The following is a 20,192-nucleotide window of genomic DNA, read 5'->3' as shown; positions in this document are numbered from 1 at the left end:
GGACTCGATAGGGTAGATGCTGAGAGGATGTTATCCCTCATGAGGGAATCGAAAACTAGGAGGCATAGTCTCAGAATAAGGGGTCGTCCTTTTAAGACGGAAATTAGGAAGAATTTCTTCTCCCAGAGGGTCGTGAATCTTTGGAATTCTTTACCCCAAAAAGCTGTGGAGGCTGAGTCATTGAATACATTCAAGGCTGAGTTAGTCAAATTGTTGATCGGCAAGGGAGTCAAAGGATATGGGGAAAGGGCGGGAAAGTGGAGTTGAGGTAAAAATGAGATCATGGCTGATCTGATTAAATGGCAGAGCAGGCTAGAGGGGCCGAATGGCCTATTCCTGCTCCTATCTCTTATGGTCTTAGACACCTAATGTTATTTCTACAGCACCACCTACAGACACAGTACCTTTAGAATCCTGAAACCACTCACTATTTTTAATATATAATAGATTTACTAATGTTTCACTGTTGTGAAATGTGTGATAGAAAGGAAAAATAGAGAGAATTCACTCTCCCTTCTATTCCAATGAATTGCACACAGCAAAATCCCAAACGTTGGAAATGCAGCAACACTAAATCCATCGCTCAATCTAAAATGCACTTGGGGATTTTTAATGTTCTGTATTTTAGTTGTAGTTTGCTGTATGATGTAACATGTGTAATGTACAATAATTTTCTCAAAACCATCCAAATACTCCAAAAGGACTGACATTACTCCCAACAACTGCCTGAAATCCCACGAACTGCAGTAATACAAAAGAAATGAACACCAGAAAAATGGGAGCCTTTCCTTTCAATCGCCAGCTTTTAAGACTGTAAACATGTCAATTCTTCAATCAGATCTCATAAAAAGCTACAGTATTTTAGTGTTGAATGGAGCAATACAGAAAGGAGTGGTACAGGTTTTAATACAGGATAAATAAATACATCCCCGTATTTAGGCCAGTATTAGGAAAATGTTATTTTTGGAACATTAATATTGAATGGCCTCGAAAAATTCATAAGAACACAAGAACATAAGAAATAGGAGCAGGAGTAGGCCAATTGGCCCCTCGAGCCTGCTCCACCATTCAATAAGATCATGGCTGATCTGATCCTAACCTCAAATCTAAATTCATGTCCAATTTCCTGCCCGCTCCCCATAACCCCTAATTCCCTTTACTTCTAGGAAACTGTCTATTTCTGTTTTAAATGTATTTAATGATGTAGCTTCCACAGCTTCCTGGGGCAGCAAATTCCACAGACCTACTACCCTCTGAGTGAAGAAGTTTCTCCTCATCTCAGTTTTGAAAGAGCAGCCCCTTATTCTAAGATTATGCCCCCTAGTTCTAGTTTCACCCATCCTTGGGAACATCCTTACCGCATCCACCCGATCAAGCCCCTTCACAATCTTATATGTTTCAATAAGATCGCCTCTCATTCTTCTGAACTCCAATGAGTAGAGTCCCAATCTACTCAACCTCTCCTCATATGTCCGCCCCCTCATCCCTGGGATTAACTGAGTGAACCTTCTTTGTACTGCCTCGAGAGCAAGTATGTCTTTTCTTAAGTACGGAGACCAAAACTGTATGCAGTATTCCAGGTGCGGTCTCACCAATACCTTATATAACTGCAGCAATACCTCCCTGTTTTTATATTCTATCCCCCTAGCAATAAAAGCCAACATTCCGTTGGCCTTCTTGATCACCTGCTGCACCTGCATACTAACTTTTTGATTTTCTTGCACTAGGACCCCCAGATCCCTTTGTACTGCAGTACTTTCCAGTTTCTCGCCATTAAGATAATAACTTGCTCTACGATTTTTCCTGCCAAAGTGCATAACCTCACATTTTCCAATATTGTACTGCATCTGCCAAATCTCCGCCCACTCACCCAGCCTGTCTATATCCCCTTGTAGGTTTTTTATGTCCTCCTCACTCTCTACTTTCCCTCCCATCTTTGTATCATCTGCAAACTTTGATATGTTACACTCAGTCCCCTCCTCTAAATCGTTAATATAGATTGTAAAGAGCTGGGGACCCAGCACCGACCCCTGCGGAACACCACTGGCCACTGGTTGCCAGTCCGAGAATGAACCATCTATCCCAACTCTCTGCTTCCTGTTAGATAACCAATCCTCCACCCATGCCAGAATATTACCCCCAATCCAGTGATTCTTTATCTTGAGCAATAATCTTTTATGTGGCACCTTGTCGAATGCCTTCTGGAAGTCTAAATACACTACGTCCACTGGTTCCCCTTTATCCACCCTGTACGTTATGTCCTCAAAGAACTCAAGTAAATTTGTCAGACATGACTTCCCCTTCGTAAAGCCATGCTGACTTTGTCCTATTAAATTATGTTTATCCAAATGTTCCACTACTGTCTCCTTAATAATAGACTCCAAAATTTTACCCACCACAGATGTTAGACTAACTGGTCTATAATTTCCAGCCTTCTGCCTACTACCCTTTTTAAATAAGGGTGTTACATTAGCAGTTTTCCAATCTGCCAGGACCTTTGCCGAGTCCAGAGAATTTTGGAAAATTATTACCAAAGCATCCACAATCCCGACTGCCACTTCCCTCAAGACCCTAGGATGTAAGCCATCAGGTCCAGGGGATTTATCCGCCTTGAGTCCCATTAATTTACTGAGTACCAATTCCTTAGTAATTTTAATCGTATTTAGCTCCTCCCCCCCCAGAGCCCCCTGTTTGTCCAGTGTTGGGATATTCTTCGTGTCCTCTACCGTAAAGACTGAAACAAAATATTTGTTCAGCATTTTTGCCATCTCCATGTTTCCCACCATTAATTTCCCGGTCTAATCCTCTAAGGGACCTACGTTTGCCTTAGCCACCCTTTTTCTTTTTATATAACTATAGAAACTCTTGCTATCTGTTTTTATATTTTTTGCTAATTTATTTTCATAATCTATCTTCCCTTTCTTAGTCAATCCTTTAGTTACTTTTTGCTGTCTTTTGAAGACTTCCCAATCTTCTATCCTCCCACTAAGTTTGGCTACCTTATATGTCCTTGTTTTTAGTCGGATACTATCCTTAATTTCTTTACTTAGCCACGGATGGCTGTCATTTCTTTTACACCCTTTTTTCCTCAGTGGAATATATATTTTTTGAAAGTTGTAAAATAACTCCTTAAATGAACACCACTGTTCAAATACAATTTCTATTTTAAATGACACATGAAACCATTGTCAGCCTTACATTGTCAATTTGTTGAGGTCAGCAGGCAAGTGCTAAGACATCCCATTACTTCTGACAATTAAATGTTAGGTGATAGATTATTGTACGTTTAAGTGTAATTGTTTTTATTAGCTGCCTGGTCACTATTTAAATGATTGTCCAAAATGATTTCTACACCAGTAAATGTTATGAACTGTAAGGGACATAACTCTGAGCACAATGTCCTGAGGGTGCATTTACACAACAGACTGAGCCAGATTTAGACAACGCGAAGCAAACCCAGTTTGTGCACCAACATTGTGGTTGCAGTGGAAAGGCAATCGTAAATTCGCAGAGAAATCTGGCGAGCACCCATTACAAATTCAGAATTGTGCCACAACTGTCGAGAGGGTTTAACCATAAAACAAAAATATTTACCCTGTTAAAACATAACTGATTAAACCAAGGACACGTTTGATATTTCTCTTAAGGCTCACATCAAGCTGTCTCTATCGAGTGGGGTGGGGGTACTGAACGCTGGAAATACTCTGGCCGTATCAGGAATTCAATATCTAATAGTGCCCGATACATGTGACTGCCCGCTCACGTGAAAGATTATTTGAAAGCCCTCATGGAAAAATAGAAGCTGGCACACACCGAAAATAGGAAAGGAGCCAACATGGATTTTGTTCTTTCAGAAGGGGTCTGAAGCCAGCAGTGAGGTTTGATCTTCTCAAAGGTTATTGCAGTGTGGCGAACACAGTCGTTGGGCTGAGTGAGATGTTAAGAGGAGTGTGTGGAAGATGAAAGGTGCGTTAAAGGAACGTAGCCTTTTAACACGGAAAGATCTTTTCAAAATTCATGCTTGTTTTCTGTAAATTTCTGCTGATTAATATTCTGAAGTAGCATGGAAAATTTTCCAGGGATATACTAATTAATTGGAATCTTGTTTGATTTTGCTGTTGACGCGGTATTGCAGTCCTTAGTAAGTTGAGAAGGAATCCTTTGCATATGAAATTGCTTTTGATTTGTGAACAGTTCAGAGTAAGTGGAGTCACACATTAAGATTGAATTTTATAGTAAACAAATAAATGACTCAATGAAGCAGCATTGATTTCTGTAGTGACATGAAAGAAAACGCGGTGTAACAAGTTTTGGATGTCGCGTGTTATTTCTGCCAGAGGTGGGAGCTGTTTCTAGTCCCTTGCAGATTAGTACACTGCTGCTCAAGTTCTGGGGTGCTTCGCCTTCATTTGGCTCAAACTTGCAGAGTATAACAAATCTTGAATGGCTTCCCCTCGCTGAAGCTTACATCATTGCCCAACGTTGCCTATTTTATGTGGCTCCCTGGTCCCACATTTTTCCACGTTACAGTTGCCAAGCCTGGAGCAGTGCAAAACCATCGTAAAGTACACATGTTCCGTCATCCTTGGACGTGCATGACTAATACTCTGCAATTATTCCGAGGTTAATAGAAAATAATGCATGTGTGGGCTCCTCAGATTATTACTCTAATTATCTAATGGCAGCTTTCTTGCTCTTGTGTTTCAGTGTTTTGGATACTGCTTCCAACAGAACAGCACCAGTTGAGTAAGTAATCCTTTGTGTTACGTGTACTTGATTTTGAGATATTTTAAACGACAGTATATGTGAGGAAAAGAGTTTCTGAACACATCGGAGGCTTTATTTAAAAATATGGAAGCAGAAAGCTCTCAAAATTGAATTAAACTCTGGAGAAGTGGTTAATAGAAATACTTATGCTATTAGGATAGAGACTTCAATTTAAACCCAGGAGATCTGTACACAAGCTGGATATGATATTTGTTTTTATGCGGATTCTGTACAGAAAATCATTTCTGTACGACAACGTAGGGCTATTAATGAATTTCTCACTTTTGCGGCCTGTGCTCATGAAAAGTAATTGCTGGAATCTCCCGTGTGAATAATCTGGAGGTCAAACATGATGATAAGAGATTTAAAGAGGACGTTATCATTGGCTTAACAATATAAAGAAAAAACGATTAGGTTTCTTTTAAGTTCTGAACCCTGAACATTAATAATCCTTAAGTAACCAAGTAAATGTTAAACATATCATTTCACAATAAAGCATTGTCTCAGATTTAATCAGGTATTCAGTGGTTAAAGTTAGAGTTGTAATTGCAGATACATTTAATACATAATCTGGAATGTATTTTTAAAAGAATTTTCTTGTAAGCAAACAAATCACATTAGCTGAAAGGATCTAAGTTTAGCGCAGTGAACACTATCTTCAAGAGAGCCTTAAAATGTGTGGTCATTGTAGTAGAATCATAGAAGTTAAGAGCACAAAAGTAGGCCATTCAGCCCATCGTGTCTGTGCCAGTGCTAGTTCTTCAATTGGATCTATCTATTGTAATCCCTTTTCCCTGCCCTTTCCCCATGTCCTGTTATATTCTTTTTTTTTTCAAATGCTTATCCAATTCCTTTTTATATGATATAGACTCTGCCTTGATAGTGATTTGTGGTAAAGCAATTCCACATTCCGAAATCCCTCTGTGAAAACTAACATCCCTCTTTGTTCTTCCGGTGATAATCATGAGTCTGTGCCCCTTGTACTGATTTGTCGACCAGTGATAATCTTTCACTGTTTGCCCTCTCAAAACCTTTCATAATTTTGAGATTCTCCATAGGATCTCCCTAAACCGTCTCTGTTCCAGTGAAAAAGCCACAATTTTTGAGCCTTTCTTAATGATTATAACTTTTCTTTCCTGGTATCATTCTAATGACTATGCATTGTACCCAATCTATGACTCTAATATCCTTCCTATAAAGGGGTGTGCAGAACTGCACAAAATAATCCAACTGAGGCCTAACCAATGTTTTTACAAATTCGACATCCCTTTCTTGCTTTTATATTCAAAGCTCCAATGTATAAAGTGCACAATGCCATTTGCGTTTATGGCTTTTTCTATCCGTACTACCACTTTTAAAGATGTATGGATCTGCACCCCTAGATCCTAGGGGTACAGTTACACAAATCACTAAAAGTAGTAACAGAGGTTAATAAGGCCTTTAAAAAGGCAAATCAAGCATTGTGGTTCATTTCTAGAGGAAAAGAATTGAAAAGCAGAGAGGTTATGTTAAACTTGTATACAACCTTGGATAGACCACACTTGGAGTACCATGCACAGTTCTGGTCTCCATACTATAGAAAGAATTTGTTAAAAGAAAAATCGTGTTTGACTAACTTGATTGAGTTCTTTGATGAAGTAACGGAGCGGGTTGGTGAGGGTAGTACAGTTGATGTTGTGTATATGGACTTTCAAAAGGCATTTGATAAAGTACCACATAATAGACTTGTTAGCAAGATTAAAGGATTAAAGGGACAATGGCAGTATGGATACAAAATTGGCTAAGGGACAGAAAGCAGAGAGTAGTGGGGAACGGTTGTTTTTCAGACTGGAGGGAAGTATACAGTGGTGTTCCCCAGGGGTCAGTATTAGGACCACTGCCCTTTGTGATAAATATTAATGACCTGGACTTGGGTATAGAGGGTATAATTTCAAAGTTTGCAGATGACACAAAACTTGGAAATGTAGTAAACAGTGTGGAGGATAGTAACAGACTTCAGGAGGACATGGACAGACTGGTGAAATGGGTGGATACATAGCAGATTAAATTTAATGCAGTGAAGTGTGAAGTGATACATTTTGGCAGGAAGGATGAGGAGAGGCAATATAAACTGAATGGTACAATTTTAAAGGGGGTGCAGGAACAGAGAGACCTGGGGGTGCACATACACAAATCTTTGAAGGTGGCAGGACAAGTTGAGAAGGCTGTTAAAAAGGCATATGGGATCCTGGGCTTTATTAATAGAGGCATAGAGTACAAAAGCAAGGAAGTTATGCTAAGCCTTTATAAAACACTGGTTAGGCCTCAGCTGGAGTATTGTGTTCAATTCTGGACACCACACTTTAGGAAGGATGTCAAGGCCTTAGAGAGGGAGCAGAAGAGATTTACTAGAATGGTGCCAGGGATGAGGGACTTCAGTTATGTGGAGAGACTGGAGAAGCTGGGGTTGTTCTCCTTTTAAGAGGAGATTTGATAGAGGTGTTCAAAATAATGAACGGGGGCTTTGATAGAATAAATAAGGAGAAACTGTTTCCAGCGGCAGAGGGTCGGTAACCAGAGGACACAGATTTAAGGTGATCGGCAAAAGAGCCAGAGGCGACATGAAGAAACATTTTTTTATGCAGAGAGTTGTAATGACCTGCAATGCACTGCCTGAAAGGGTGGTGGAAGCAGATTCAATAATAACTTTCAAAAGGGAATTGGATAAATACTTGAAGGGAAAGAATTTGAAGGGCTATGGGGAAAGAGCAGGGGAATGGGACTAATTGGATAGCTCTTTTGAAGAGCCGGCACAGGGACGATGGGCTGAATGGCCTCCTCCTGTGCTGCACCTACTATGATATAGAGGCGTTGGAGAGGGTGCAAAGAAGATTCATAAAGATGATACCAGCACTGAGAAGATATACTTATAAGAAAAGGCTGAATAGCCTGCTGCTCTTTCTCTAGAAAAGAGAAGGCTTTTAGAGGTTTTTAAGATAATGAAAGGGTTTGATAGAGTAGACGCAGAGAAAATGTTTCTGCTTGTGGGAAATCCAAAACTAGAGGTCATAAATATAAAATAGTCACTAATAAATCCAAAAGAGAATTCAGGAGAAACTTCTTTACCCAGAGAGTGGAACTCACTACCATAAGGAGTAGTTGAGGCAAATAGCATAGATGCATTTAAGGGGAAACTAGATAAGCATATGAGGGAGAAAGGAATAGAAGAGTATGCTGATAGGGTTAGATGAAGTGGGGAGGGAGGAGTCTTGTGTGGAGCATAAACACTGGCATGGATCTGTTGGGCCGAATGGCCTGTTTCTGTGCTGTAGTTTCAATGTAACTCAATGTAGATCTCTCTGTTCCTCCAATTAGTATAAAAAGGATCATGGAGGAATAGCACTTCAATGACAGAGAACTGAATTAGTGGTCTGTAATATTGATCCTGAAGAGAATTAAACATTGCATCAAGTTGCACTGAATAGAAATGGATTTACAGATGAAAGTATTGATCTGCAGTGGACTTGATTTGTTGACTTGACCTTTATTGGAGTTGATGCTTGTTAATGACAGGAATGGAAAAGCCCATCTGTGGCTTTAGTTGCGTTGCAAAGTTATGGCCTAAAATTCTCACCACACTCCAAGTTGAACTGAATTGAGTGGGTTCAGCCTATTGGAATGTTTCTGAATTGGCCAAGTTTCCTTCAATTGGCATTTTGGGTGGCACAGACTGGCAGGTTCAGGTTTCTCAACACTGATCAGAGAACTAGCATCGACCCTAAAGAAACGTTTGCAACAGGGAGGAATCTAAATTCAGGATTTGGATTTGGATTTGGATTCACCTAAAAATGTTCAGTCCCATTACACAGAGTAAGGTGTCAGCTGTGGCTCAGTGGTAGCACTCTTGCCTCTGAGTCCGAAGGTTGTGGGTTCAAGTCCCACTCCAGAGACTTGAGCACAAAATCTAGGCCAGTGCAGTACTGAGGGAGTGCTGCACTGTTGGAGGTGCCGTCTTTAAGATGAAACGCTAAACCAAGGTCCTGTCTGCCCTCTCAGATGGACGTAAAAGGTCCCATGGCACTATTTGAAGAATTGTAAACAATTTTACAACACCAAGTTATAGTCCAGCAATTTTATTTGAAATTCACAAGCTTTCGGAGGCTTCCTCCTTCCTCCTTCCTGCTTTTCCACAGCATTCACCTGAGGAAGGAGGAAGCCTCCGAAAGCTTGTGAATTTCAAATAAAATTGCTGGACTATAACTTGGTGTTGTAAAATTGTTTACAATTGTCAACCCCAGTCCATCACCGGCATCTCCACAACATGACTACTATTTGAAGAAGAGCAGGGGAGTTCTCACTGATGTCCTGGCCAATATTTATCCCTCATTCAACATCACTAAATCAAATTATCTGGTCATTATTTCATTGCTGTTTGTGGGACCTTGCTGTGTGCAAATTGGCTGCCAAGTTTCCTAAATTACAACAGAGACTACAATTCAAAAAGTTCTTCATTGGTTGTAAAGGGCTTTGGGACATCCAGAGGTCGCTATTTAAATGCAAATCTTTCTTTAAGAGGCATAATACCTCCCCACTGTAAAGGAGTGACAGTTTTCAGACATAGCACACGCAGGTTACTGCAGGTTTGTATGTCAGAGCATTGGGATGCTGCCAAAAGACTAATACTGAAATATTAATGTTACTCAGGTGCCAGGAGCAACCTGATTGCAGTAATCTTAATCCTAACACTAATAATATAAACACCTAAACATGATTTCATGTGCAAAAAAAAAATCACCTTGTGTTTCCTATTTCTCTCCTGTTCCCCATTCCTTCTGTGCTTTTTGTGGGCCAATTTTATGCGGCTCCAACTCCCATGAGATGAATCACAGATTCACCAGAATGATACCGGGGCTTAGAGAGTTAAATTATGAGGAGAGGTTGCATAGACTTGGCTTGTATTCCCTTGACTATAGACGATTGAGGAGTGATCCGATCGAGGTACTTAAAATGTTAAAAGGATTCGACAGGGTAGATACAGAGAAACTATTTCCTCTGATGGGGGAATCAAGAACGAGGGGACATCATCTTAAAATTAGAGCCAGGCCATTCAGGAGGGAAATCAGGAAGCACTTTTTCACACAAAGGGTAATAGAAATCTGGAAACCTCTCCCCTGAAAGGCTGTGGATGCTGAGGGCAATTGGAGCTTTCAAGACTGAGAGCGATAGATTTGTGTTAGGTAAGGGTATCAAGGGATATGGAGCTGAGGGGGGTAGATGGAGTTAAGATACAGATCAGCCATGATCTAATTGAATAGCAGAGCAGGCTCGAGAGGCTGAATGTCCTACTCCTGTTCTATGTTCCACAGCTGAGCCTCGCTGTTGACACAAAAATAAAATCTAGCCAGCAGTTCCTTGTATCCAAGACACAGGAGTGCCACATTGTACACCAATCATATTTGCTGTGGACAAGGCAAAAGCCTCATTAGAGACTTGGAAATTTTGCAAACCATGACTTCAGGGGATTTGAAGTTTTTTGAGCGGTTCCCAGTTCCCCCCCTTGCTGAGCTCACCCATTTAAAATAGATGCACAACTAATCCTGTGGCCTGGCCAGCCCATGTAGGATTCTTAAAGGAACATTCCAGTTGCTGAATTTGTTTGCTGAAGTTTTTTTTTTCAGTTAGCATTCATATTTCTGTTCATTTGCAGTCTTTATATTAGTTGTAATTGCTGGGGAGAATGCCATTTGGCAATTTTTTTTGAAGAAAGAAAACAAAAAATAATTTGCATTTATGTAGTGCTGTTCACATCCTCAGCACTACCCAAAACCATTACTTACTTTTGAAATGTAACCTCTGTTAGTATGTCAACAAATGTCTCCCTTTTTGCTTGTTTTCCCGATGTTTTCCCTGGTATTCTTGGTTGCTACTGCAATTTAACTAGTACCAAAGTGATAAAGATGGGAATTTGGTAGTTCGGATAACAACAACAACTTGTATTTATATAGCACCTTTAACATGGTAAAACGTCCCAAGGCACTTCACAGGAACGTTATCAAACAAAATTTGACACGGAGCCACATGGAGATATTAGGACAGGTGACCAAATGCTTGGCCAAAGAAGTAGGTTTTAAGGAGTGTCTTAAAGGAGAGAGAGTTAGAGAGTTAGAGAGGTGGAGTGGTTTAGGGAGGGGATTCCAGAGCTTAGGGCCTAGGCTGTTGAAGGCACGGCCGCTAATGATGTGATGAAGGAAATCAAGGATGCGCAAGAGGCCAGAATTGGAGGAACGCAGAGTTCATGGAGCTGCATGATCTAGATGAGCAAGAGTTCATGATGGGGCAACAAATGTGGCTTATCATGAGAGGCTGTCACATAGCTATGCCTTCTGCTGCAGAGTAACTACACATCTACATACTGCAGCAATCAGGGTATGGTAGTGCAGTGGTTATGCTACTGGCCTAGTTATTGAGAGGCCTGGACTAATATCCATAACGTGAGTTCAAATCCCACCTTGGCAGTTTGAGAATTTCAAATCAGTTTCAAAAGGCTGGAAATAAAAAACCGGTATCAGTAAAAGTGACCATGAAGCTGTCCGATTGTCTTGAAAATCCAACTGGTTCACTGATGCCCTTTAGGGGAAGAAACCTGCCGTCCTTACATGGCCTATACTTGACTCCAGTCCCACACCAATGCGATTGACTCAAAACTGCCCTCTGAAGTGGCCTAGGAAGCCACTCAGTTGTATCAAACCGCTAGAAGAAGGCTCACCACCACCACCACCACCTTCTCAGGGCAACTAGGGATGGGCATTAAATACTGGCCTTGCCAGCGATGCCCACACCCGAGGATGAATATAAAAAAGGCAATGTAGACCATCCTATGAACGTGCATCAAACTTCATGCTACAGGATCCATCTGATCCACCACCAATTTAGTCAGTTGGCTGATGGACTGAACTTTTCCAAGAGGTGGTGCCTCCATCACTTTCCCAAAGGAAAGGAGGCATCAGCTGAACAGGGCACAGAATGTTTCCTGGGACCAGATGCCCCAAAAGGGCAGACTATTGTAGATAGCACAGTTTTGACCATTAGCCCGGCCACCATATGCTGATGGACAAGATGCACTACTGTCCTTTGGGAGGGGGTGTTTGACGTATCACAAGGGGCAACCCTCCTTCATGTAGATGTATGTCCACTTTGCCAACCTTCAAACAGGGCATCAGGTGCTGCCCCATTCCATCACTTGGCCATGAACTCTGCTTTCTCTGGTCAGTTGAGTGCCGGAACTGGAGAGATTTATGTAGTCACGTTATGGATGCAAGTAGATCAATAATTGACCTACGTTCAAGTGCTGGAGAGAAACCTGCTACTGCAGAACAAGTTACCTCATTTGTTATCTTGTCTGTGGTGTCAACAGTACAATTGCACACAGATGCCTCATGATGCCGGAAGGGCTAATAATTACAAAATCACATCATGTACTATTAACAGCATGCTAACAATATGCATCACTAATTGACTGACCTTACATTGACTGGCATTTGGATAACTTTCCTTGTTTTATGTTTCATTCTCACATCAAGTTTTCAGCTTGAAATTAGATTATGTAAATTTTAAGGCCCTCAAATGATGGCATGGGTTTGCACGAAATCCCTCTCTGCTTTTTACTGGAGGAGCCGATGCATTTATGTTATGCAAATGGAGAGAGGAATTTGAGACAAACAGGCTAAGTATTTGTACGTTAGTATTCCAGGGTGTGATTTCAGGGCCTAATTGTTGCTGCAGTTGGAATTATTCCAGAGGTAGGTAAGTAGGTCTGTCCAGCAGCTAGAATGAGTTAGTTGGGGTGGAGGGAGCAATACTTAGTTGAAAAGCAGAAGGTTTAGGAATGTTCCTTAAATGCCAAAACAGTTCTCAAAATAGATTACCTCAGATTTTATGTGGTTTAATATATCAACCATCAGATGAGACATTAGCTTTGTTATCTAGTATTACCATTTCTGGTCTTCAAATGCAGCACAAGAAAATGCAACTGAGTGTCAAAACGATAGAGACAAAGAAAAGTGACACTTAAAAAAACAAAATTCTTTTCAGTACAATTGCAGCTTTATTTGTTGAAACGTTTAGCGTTTGGATGTTCACGGTGATGATTGACAGTGCACTGAAATGGGGTTTTTGCCCCTGTGCGTCTGATGATTTTTCAGTAGAGTTATAGTTTTGCGAAACAAGAGCAGCTTATTTCTCAGTGATCCACAATTCCTGTGACCTAGCCTCATTATACCCTGGCCTAGCATCGTAAAGTCAAACGTTGCTTTTGGTGTCACATGATATATGGGTACAGTGAAAATTTGGTTGGCCATAATGGCTTGGTAAAGGAAGAAACTCCAATGGGAAATCTCTGCTGAGGTGCACGTGAAGCTTTACAAAAATGAATATTTGGGCATATGTTCAAGGCTGTAGCATATTCTTTGGCGATTCCATAATCCGGCTCTCCCAGAGATAAGCTGGATTCGCAAGGGCTGCATTGCAAGCACACAACCCATAATATTCCATTTATTAATTTTAATGGATGGAAAATGGCAGGCTCCCAAGAACATCTATTCCCGCTGGGAGCACTGGATTATCGGATTAACCTCTATGAGTTGAAGTTCAGCTTTGTTTTCACAGGTTATGACATAAAACCAAACCTTGGTGCTGAGACAGTCTCGCGCCACAATCCCAGCCAGTCTACTCTTCAGCATTGTTAGCTTCACCGCAGCCCAGCAAGCTCTTCCTTTCAGATTGACGGATGTGACCAGGTCACTGTCTGACCCGTTTCCTTTGTAATACTCCGCAACCTTCAGGGGTGAGTTGCTTGTTCTTTACCCATTCTCCAACAGGATTAGAAGCTTCGAACTCGGCAGAGCTGAAGGCCAATGTTGAAGCCTTCTCTCTCCCTTAACTTTAATTAACGAAAAGCAAGTCAAGCTGTATTGCTTGTAGCAACTTTGGAGGAATGCCAGCAAATATATTTCTTTGTGACCTGGACTTAGTCTCAACATAAATTTCCCCCCAAAACATATCCACATAGATAATTGTCAGTGTAAATCTTTTATATTCTGCAAGGTTCATTGGAAACCCAGTATTTACAGAATTAAATATTAGTGTCTCCTGGTCACTCCAATTACTCTTATTACACTAAAAGTACCACCTTTTCTTATTTGCAGTTATGCAGCACTTATATTGCTGCAGCAGTGAGTCTTGTTGTCACAGTAATGGTTGCCAATCTGAAAATAGTCAAAAGGAGAATTCAAAAATCAAGTCCATCAGCCTCTCCGTTTCCCTTCCCTGTTTATTGGGTTATATTGGAAGAGTGGGAAGCACGGATTGTAGCCGGAATGGTTCTGGTACACTTGTAGCATACCTTGTGATACTGATGATGAACATATTGAGATGGTCATCAGCCGATGTTTACACTTTTTGTCATTTGCTTCAAGCTGAAAAAACAGCACGTTAGTCTTTCGGTCTGTCCTCAATTTGCAAGACACGATTGAGATGCATCCATCTATTTAATAAAACCATAAAGATTCTTCAGATAATTTAGTTCCATCATTTTGGTTCTACTTTAAAGCCTTTATTAATTCAATACGGTGTGGATGGTACCAGTCTCCCCCTACAGAAAATGGGTCAGTCCAGTATGACATCACTCCACCAGTAGCTTGTCATCAATTTGTTTTAGCCAATAGGCTTTCAGTATGTAAATAATCTGTGACTGACTGAGATGAGCAGCTTTATCTGATTGTCTGTAGAGGTCACCAATATCTTTGCTGCTTGGTCGTGGGTCAGTAAACGTTTAGGAGGATCAGTCTCTGTGCTTCCAAGTAAGAGTTCCACTTCAGCATCTACGACACTCTGTTTCTAACGATGAATATGGGCCACAAGTTATGGCTTGTACTTCAGAGAAATGATAATGAAATTCTTTTACTTTATTACCCGGTGAAGGTTTGAAGGCCAGGTTGTTTGTGTGGCCAAGGAACATTCTGCATCTCTGTCGAACAGTGCCGGCAAACAGTCTGTAGAAGATCCAGATCTAGGACTGGGTCTTGCTCTTCCATCTCTGTCGGCAAGGGAACGGCGACAACTGCAGCACCAACAGGACGATGACCACAGGCTCAAAGAAATGTAAGATCATGAGTTCTGTTAGAAATTTCAGGTCTACACTAGATATTCTCTCGGGTTCCCTGTCATCAGGCTCTCCTGTAAGTGGACCCTGCATCCCTTATGATCAGGAACTTATTTTTACTGCACAAATCCAGTCAGTCAGTAGAGTGACACAAACCCTTATTGTCTGTACTGGATACTGTCCTCTCACACATGCCCCCATGTGTGTTTCACCCATCTTCCTAGAAGGCAGACCGATTAAACACTCTAGTGAGGCAAAGCCAATTGTAAACCAACAAGCTGGTTATTTTAAAGAAAGAACTTGGACTTATATAGCACCTTTCGTGACCCCAGGACATCCCAAAGTGCTTCACAGCCAATGCAGTACTTCTGAAGTGTAGTCACTGTTGTAATGTAGGAAACACGGCAGCCAAGGTCCCACGAGCAGCAATGTGATAATGACCAGATAATCTGTTTTTAGGTGCTGGTTGAGGGATAAACATTTTACATGTAATATATAAAGGAGCAGAACATCTGCCCCAGATATCTGCGGCCGTTCTGGCAGACTGCTGCCGTAACTTCAGTAGGAGTCCACCAGGATGGCTGGCAACTGGGCCGAATGCACTATTACCCAGCCTTGCAGCCAAGTCTCCAGGATGCCCCATAGGGTTCACCTCTTAAAAGATCATCGACTTAATTGGGGGGGGGCGCAGAGATTCTGAACAATGCAGGTAGAACCCAAAGGCCAATGTGGGGCCCACCTGGGTACAGGCCAGGATTTTAATCAAAGAAAAATATTTGAATGTGGTCCCGAAATTCCTCCAAGGTCAAATAGTTACATATATCTCCAACTGCAAATGCTGTGCAGCGCTAAAGATTTTTAGAACCACTTTGCAAAATGCACCCAAGTTCTGAAAAATGTTGTTGCATTCCTTCTGCAATCTTTTATTTTGCTCACCGGAATGTTCTCCTGTTTGTGTGTCAGGGATGAGACAAACAAAGAGAATTTCCCACGGTGTGGCGGTGCCTCGGAAGATCACCATCCGTCAGTGCGAGGCACTTTACAGCATGCCGAAAAGAAAGTACTCGATAGAGCAGAAAACCAAGATGGAGACAACCAAAAGCCGAAGAGATCAAAACCCAGCTCGGGGACCCGAGCAAAGCAACGTCAGGATGTGAGTGTATTGGGACAGATTTATCTTCAGATGTTAATCTAATATTAATTGGAAATGTGAGATGATTCAGTAGAAAAGGAAAACCACAATACTCACTGGTGAAACCTATACTTAGATTTGCTTTCTTTTTGTATTTTCAACAACATTACAACTCAGGATAGAGATGTAGGGAGTCTATTTTGGCCCATCTTAACTGATTCCTACATGGTAAAAGACTTACGTTCCCTCCAGGGACGGATTAACACACGAGCCTCTATTCTTGGGTGAATCCAAATCCAAATCCTGAATTTGGATTTCTCCCTGTTGCAAACGTTTCTTTAGGATCCTTGCTGGTTCTCTGATCTGTGTTGAGAAATCTGAACCTGCCAGTCTGTGCCACCCAAAATGCCAACTGTAGGAAACTTGGCCAATTCAGAAACATTCCAATAGGCTGAATCCAGTTCAACTTGGAGTGCGATGAGAATTTCAGGCCATAACTCTGCAACGCAACTAAAGCCGCAGGTGGGCTTTTCCATTCCTGTCATTAACAAGCGCTCAACTCCAATAAAGGTCAAGTCAACAAATCAAGTCCACTGCAGATCAATACTTTCATCTATAAAACCATTTCTATTCAGTGCAACTTGATGCAATGTTTAATTCTCTTCAGGATCAATATTACAGACCACTAATTCAGTTCTCTGTCATTGTTGTGCAACTCCTCCATGATCCTTTTTATACTAACTGGAGGAACAGAGAGATCGAGGGTTGCAGATCCATACTTCTTTAAAAGTGGTAGTGCAGATAGAAAAAAACCATAAAAAAGGCTAATGGGATTCTGGGTTTTATACATTGGGGCTTTGAATATAAAAGCAAGAAAAGGATGCTAAATTTGTAAAGACAATGGGTAGGCCACAATTGGATTATTTTGTGCAGTTCTGCACACCCCTTTATAGGAAGGATATTAGAGTCATAGATAGGGTACAGTGCATAATCACTAGAATGATACTGGGACTGAATGAGGGTTTTTCACCGAAATAGAGAAGGTTAAGGGAGATCCTATAGAGGTTTTCAAAATTATGAAAGGTTTAGAGAGGGTAAACAGTACAGTATTATCACTGGTTGACAAATCAGTTCAAGGGGCTTAGACTCATGATTATCACCAGAATGAAGAGGGAAGTTAGTTTTCACAGAGGGTTTATGAGAACATGGAATTGCTTTACCAGAAATAACCTCGAGGCAGAGTCTATCACATCATTTAAAAAGGAATAACTATTTGAAAAAATGAATGTAACAGGATATGAGGAAAGAGCAGGAGAAAGGGATTACAATAGATAGATCCAATTGAATAACTAGCACTGGCACTGACACGATGGGCTGAATGGCCCACTTCTGTGCTTTTAAATTCTATGATTGTTCTACAATGACCACACATTTTAAGGCTCTCTTGAAGATGGAAGTTCATGTTCATTGCGCTAAACTTAGTTTTTTTATCAGCTAATGTGATTTGTTTGCTTACAAGAAAATTCTTTTAAAAATACATTCCAAATTATGTATTAAATGTAACATCAGGGTTTCAGGTAGAGCAATAACAAGATGGGACTTTAAACCAAGGTCTCATCTGCCCTCTCAGGTGGACGTAAAAGATCCCATGGCACTATTCAAAGAAGAGCAGGGCTGTTCTCCCTGGTGTTCTGGCCATAATTTATCCCTCAACCAACATCACTAAAACAGCTTCATTGATCATTTATCTCATTGCTGTTTGTGGGATCTTGCTGTGCACAAATTGACTGCTGCGTTTCCCTACATTACAACAGTGATGACACTTCAAAAGTGCTTTATTGGCTATAAAGTGCTTTGGAATGTTCTGAGGTCTTGAAAGGTGCTATACAAATGCAAGTCTTTCTTTCTAATGTGTTTTTTTTGCTTGCAAGAAATTTCTTTTAAAAAGACAGTCCTGATTAATTGTATCTACAGTTACAATTCCCACTTTAACCACTAAGTACCAGATTAAATTTTGAGACAATGGTTTATCGCTAAATCATTTGAACATTTACATGATTAGTTCAGGATCTGAACTTAAAAGAAAACTAATTGTTTTCTTTTTATATTGTTAAGCCAATGATAACATTCTCTTTAAATCTCTTATCATGTTTGACCTCCAGGTTATTCACACGGGACATTCCAGCAATTACTTTTCATGAGCACAGGCCGCAAAAGTGAGAAATTCAGTAACAGCCCTACGTTGTAATTTTCTGCCGTTGTAATATCCAGCTTGTGTACAGATCTTCAGGATTTAAATTCATGTCTCTATCCTAATAACAAGTATTTCTACTAACCAATTCTCCCGAGTTTAATTTAATATTGAGAGCTTTACGCTCAGTTCTGCTTCCATTTTTTTACACAAAACCTCCGATGTGTTCAGAAACTCTTTTCCTCACACAGTGCACTATGTTACATCGATAATATTGAAAAATCCTATCAGAGCACCACTTAAAGAAAGAATTGCATTTATATAACGCCCTTCATGACCTCAGGATGTCCCAAAGCACTTTACAGCCAATTAAGTACTTTTGAAGTTGTAATGTTGGAAACGCGGCAGCCAAATTGCGCACAACAAGGTCCCATAATGTCATAATGACCAGATAATCTGTTTTTTAGTGATATTAAAGGATAAATATTGGCCAGTACTGTAATAGATGCCAATAGAAGCAAGCTTCATAAGAACATAACATAAGAACATAAGAAATAGGAGCAGGAGTAGGCCAATCGGCCCCTCGAGCCTGCTCCGCCATTCAATAAGATCATGGCTGATCTGATCCTAACCTCAAATCTAAATTCATGTCCAATTTCCTGCCCGCTCCCCATAACCCCTAATTCCCTTTACTTCTAGGAAACTGTCTATTTCTGTTTTAAATGTATTTAATGATGTAGCTTCCACAGCTTCCTGGGGCAGCAAATTCCACAGACCTACTACCCTCTGAGTGAAGAAGTTTCTCCTCATCTCTGTTTTGAAAGAGCAGCCCCTTATTCTAAGATTATGCCCCCTAGTTCTAGTTTCACCCATCCTTGGGAACAACCTTACCTCATCCACCCGATCAAGCCCCTTCACAATCTTATATGTTTCAATAAGATCGCCTCTCATTCTTCTGAACTCCAATGAGTAGAGTCCCAATCTACTCAACCTCTCCTCATATGTCCGCCCCCTCATCCCCGGGATTAACCGAGTGAACCTTCTTTGTACTGCCTCGAGAGCAAGTATGTCTTTTCTTAAATACGGAGACCAAAACTGTATGCAGTATTCCAGGTGCGGTCTCACCAATACCTTATATAACTGCAGCAATACCTCCCTGTTTTTATATTCTATCCCCCGAGCAATAAAAGCCAACATTCCATTGGCCTTCTAGATCACCTGCTGCACCTGCATACTAACTTTTTGATTTTCTTGCACTAGGACCCCCAGATCCCTTTGTACTGCAGTACTTTCCAGTTTCTCGCCATTAAGATAATAACTTGCTCTACGATTTTTCCTGCCAAAGTGCATAACCTCACATTTTCCAATATTGTATTGCATCTGCCAAATCTCCGCCCACTCACCCAGCCTGTCTATATCCCCTTGTAGGTTTTTTATGTCCTCCTCACTCTCTACTTTCCCTCCCACTCGGTCCCCTCCTCCAAATCATTAATATAGATTGTAAAGAGCTGGGGACCCAGCACCGACCCCTGCGGAACACCACTGGCCACTGGTTGCCAGTCCGAGAATGTACCATTTATCCCAACTCTCTGCTTCCTGTTAGATAACCAATCCTCCACCCATGCCAGAATATTACCCCCAATCCAGTGATTCTTTATCTTGAGCAATAATCTTTTATGTGGCACCTTGTCGAATGCCTTCTGGAAGTCTAAATACACTACGTCCACTGGTTCCCCTTTATCCACCCTGTATGTTATGTCCTCAAAGAACTCAAGCAAATTTGTCAGACATGACTTTCCCTTCGTAAAGCCATGCTGACTTTGTCCTATTAAATTATGTTTATCCAAATGTTCCGCTACTGTCTCCTTAATAATAGACTCCAAAATTTTACCCACCACAGATGTTAGGCTAACTGGTCTATAATTTCCAGCCTTCTGCCTACTACCCTTTTTAAATAAGGGTGT

At 40.9% G+C, this 20,192-nt stretch overlaps 1 protein-coding gene across 2 annotated transcripts in view; it reads left to right on the top strand.

Annotated features, from left to right (window-relative positions):
- Positions 1 to 20,192, top strand: part of fam13c (family with sequence similarity 13 member C) — a 138,664-nt gene that overhangs the window by 37,138 nt on the left and 81,334 nt on the right. For both annotated transcript variants that reach the window (XM_068002589.1, XM_068002588.1), the window contains exons 2-4: positions 4,708 to 4,746; positions 14,725 to 14,904; positions 15,869 to 16,058. In XM_068002589.1, the coding sequence (XP_067858690.1) occupies positions 4,708 to 4,746; positions 14,725 to 14,904; positions 15,869 to 16,058 (409 nt within the window). The remainder of the gene's footprint in view (positions 1 to 4,707; positions 4,747 to 14,724; positions 14,905 to 15,868; positions 16,059 to 20,192) is intronic.

Source organism: Heptranchias perlo, chromosome 21 (assembly GCF_035084215.1).
Source record: "Heptranchias perlo isolate sHepPer1 chromosome 21, sHepPer1.hap1, whole genome shotgun sequence".
In the NCBI taxonomy this organism is placed as follows: Eukaryota; Metazoa; Chordata; class Chondrichthyes; order Hexanchiformes; family Hexanchidae; genus Heptranchias; species Heptranchias perlo.
The sequence above is the reverse complement of the archived record's forward strand: the minus strand, read 5'-3'. Positions and strand labels throughout refer to the sequence as shown.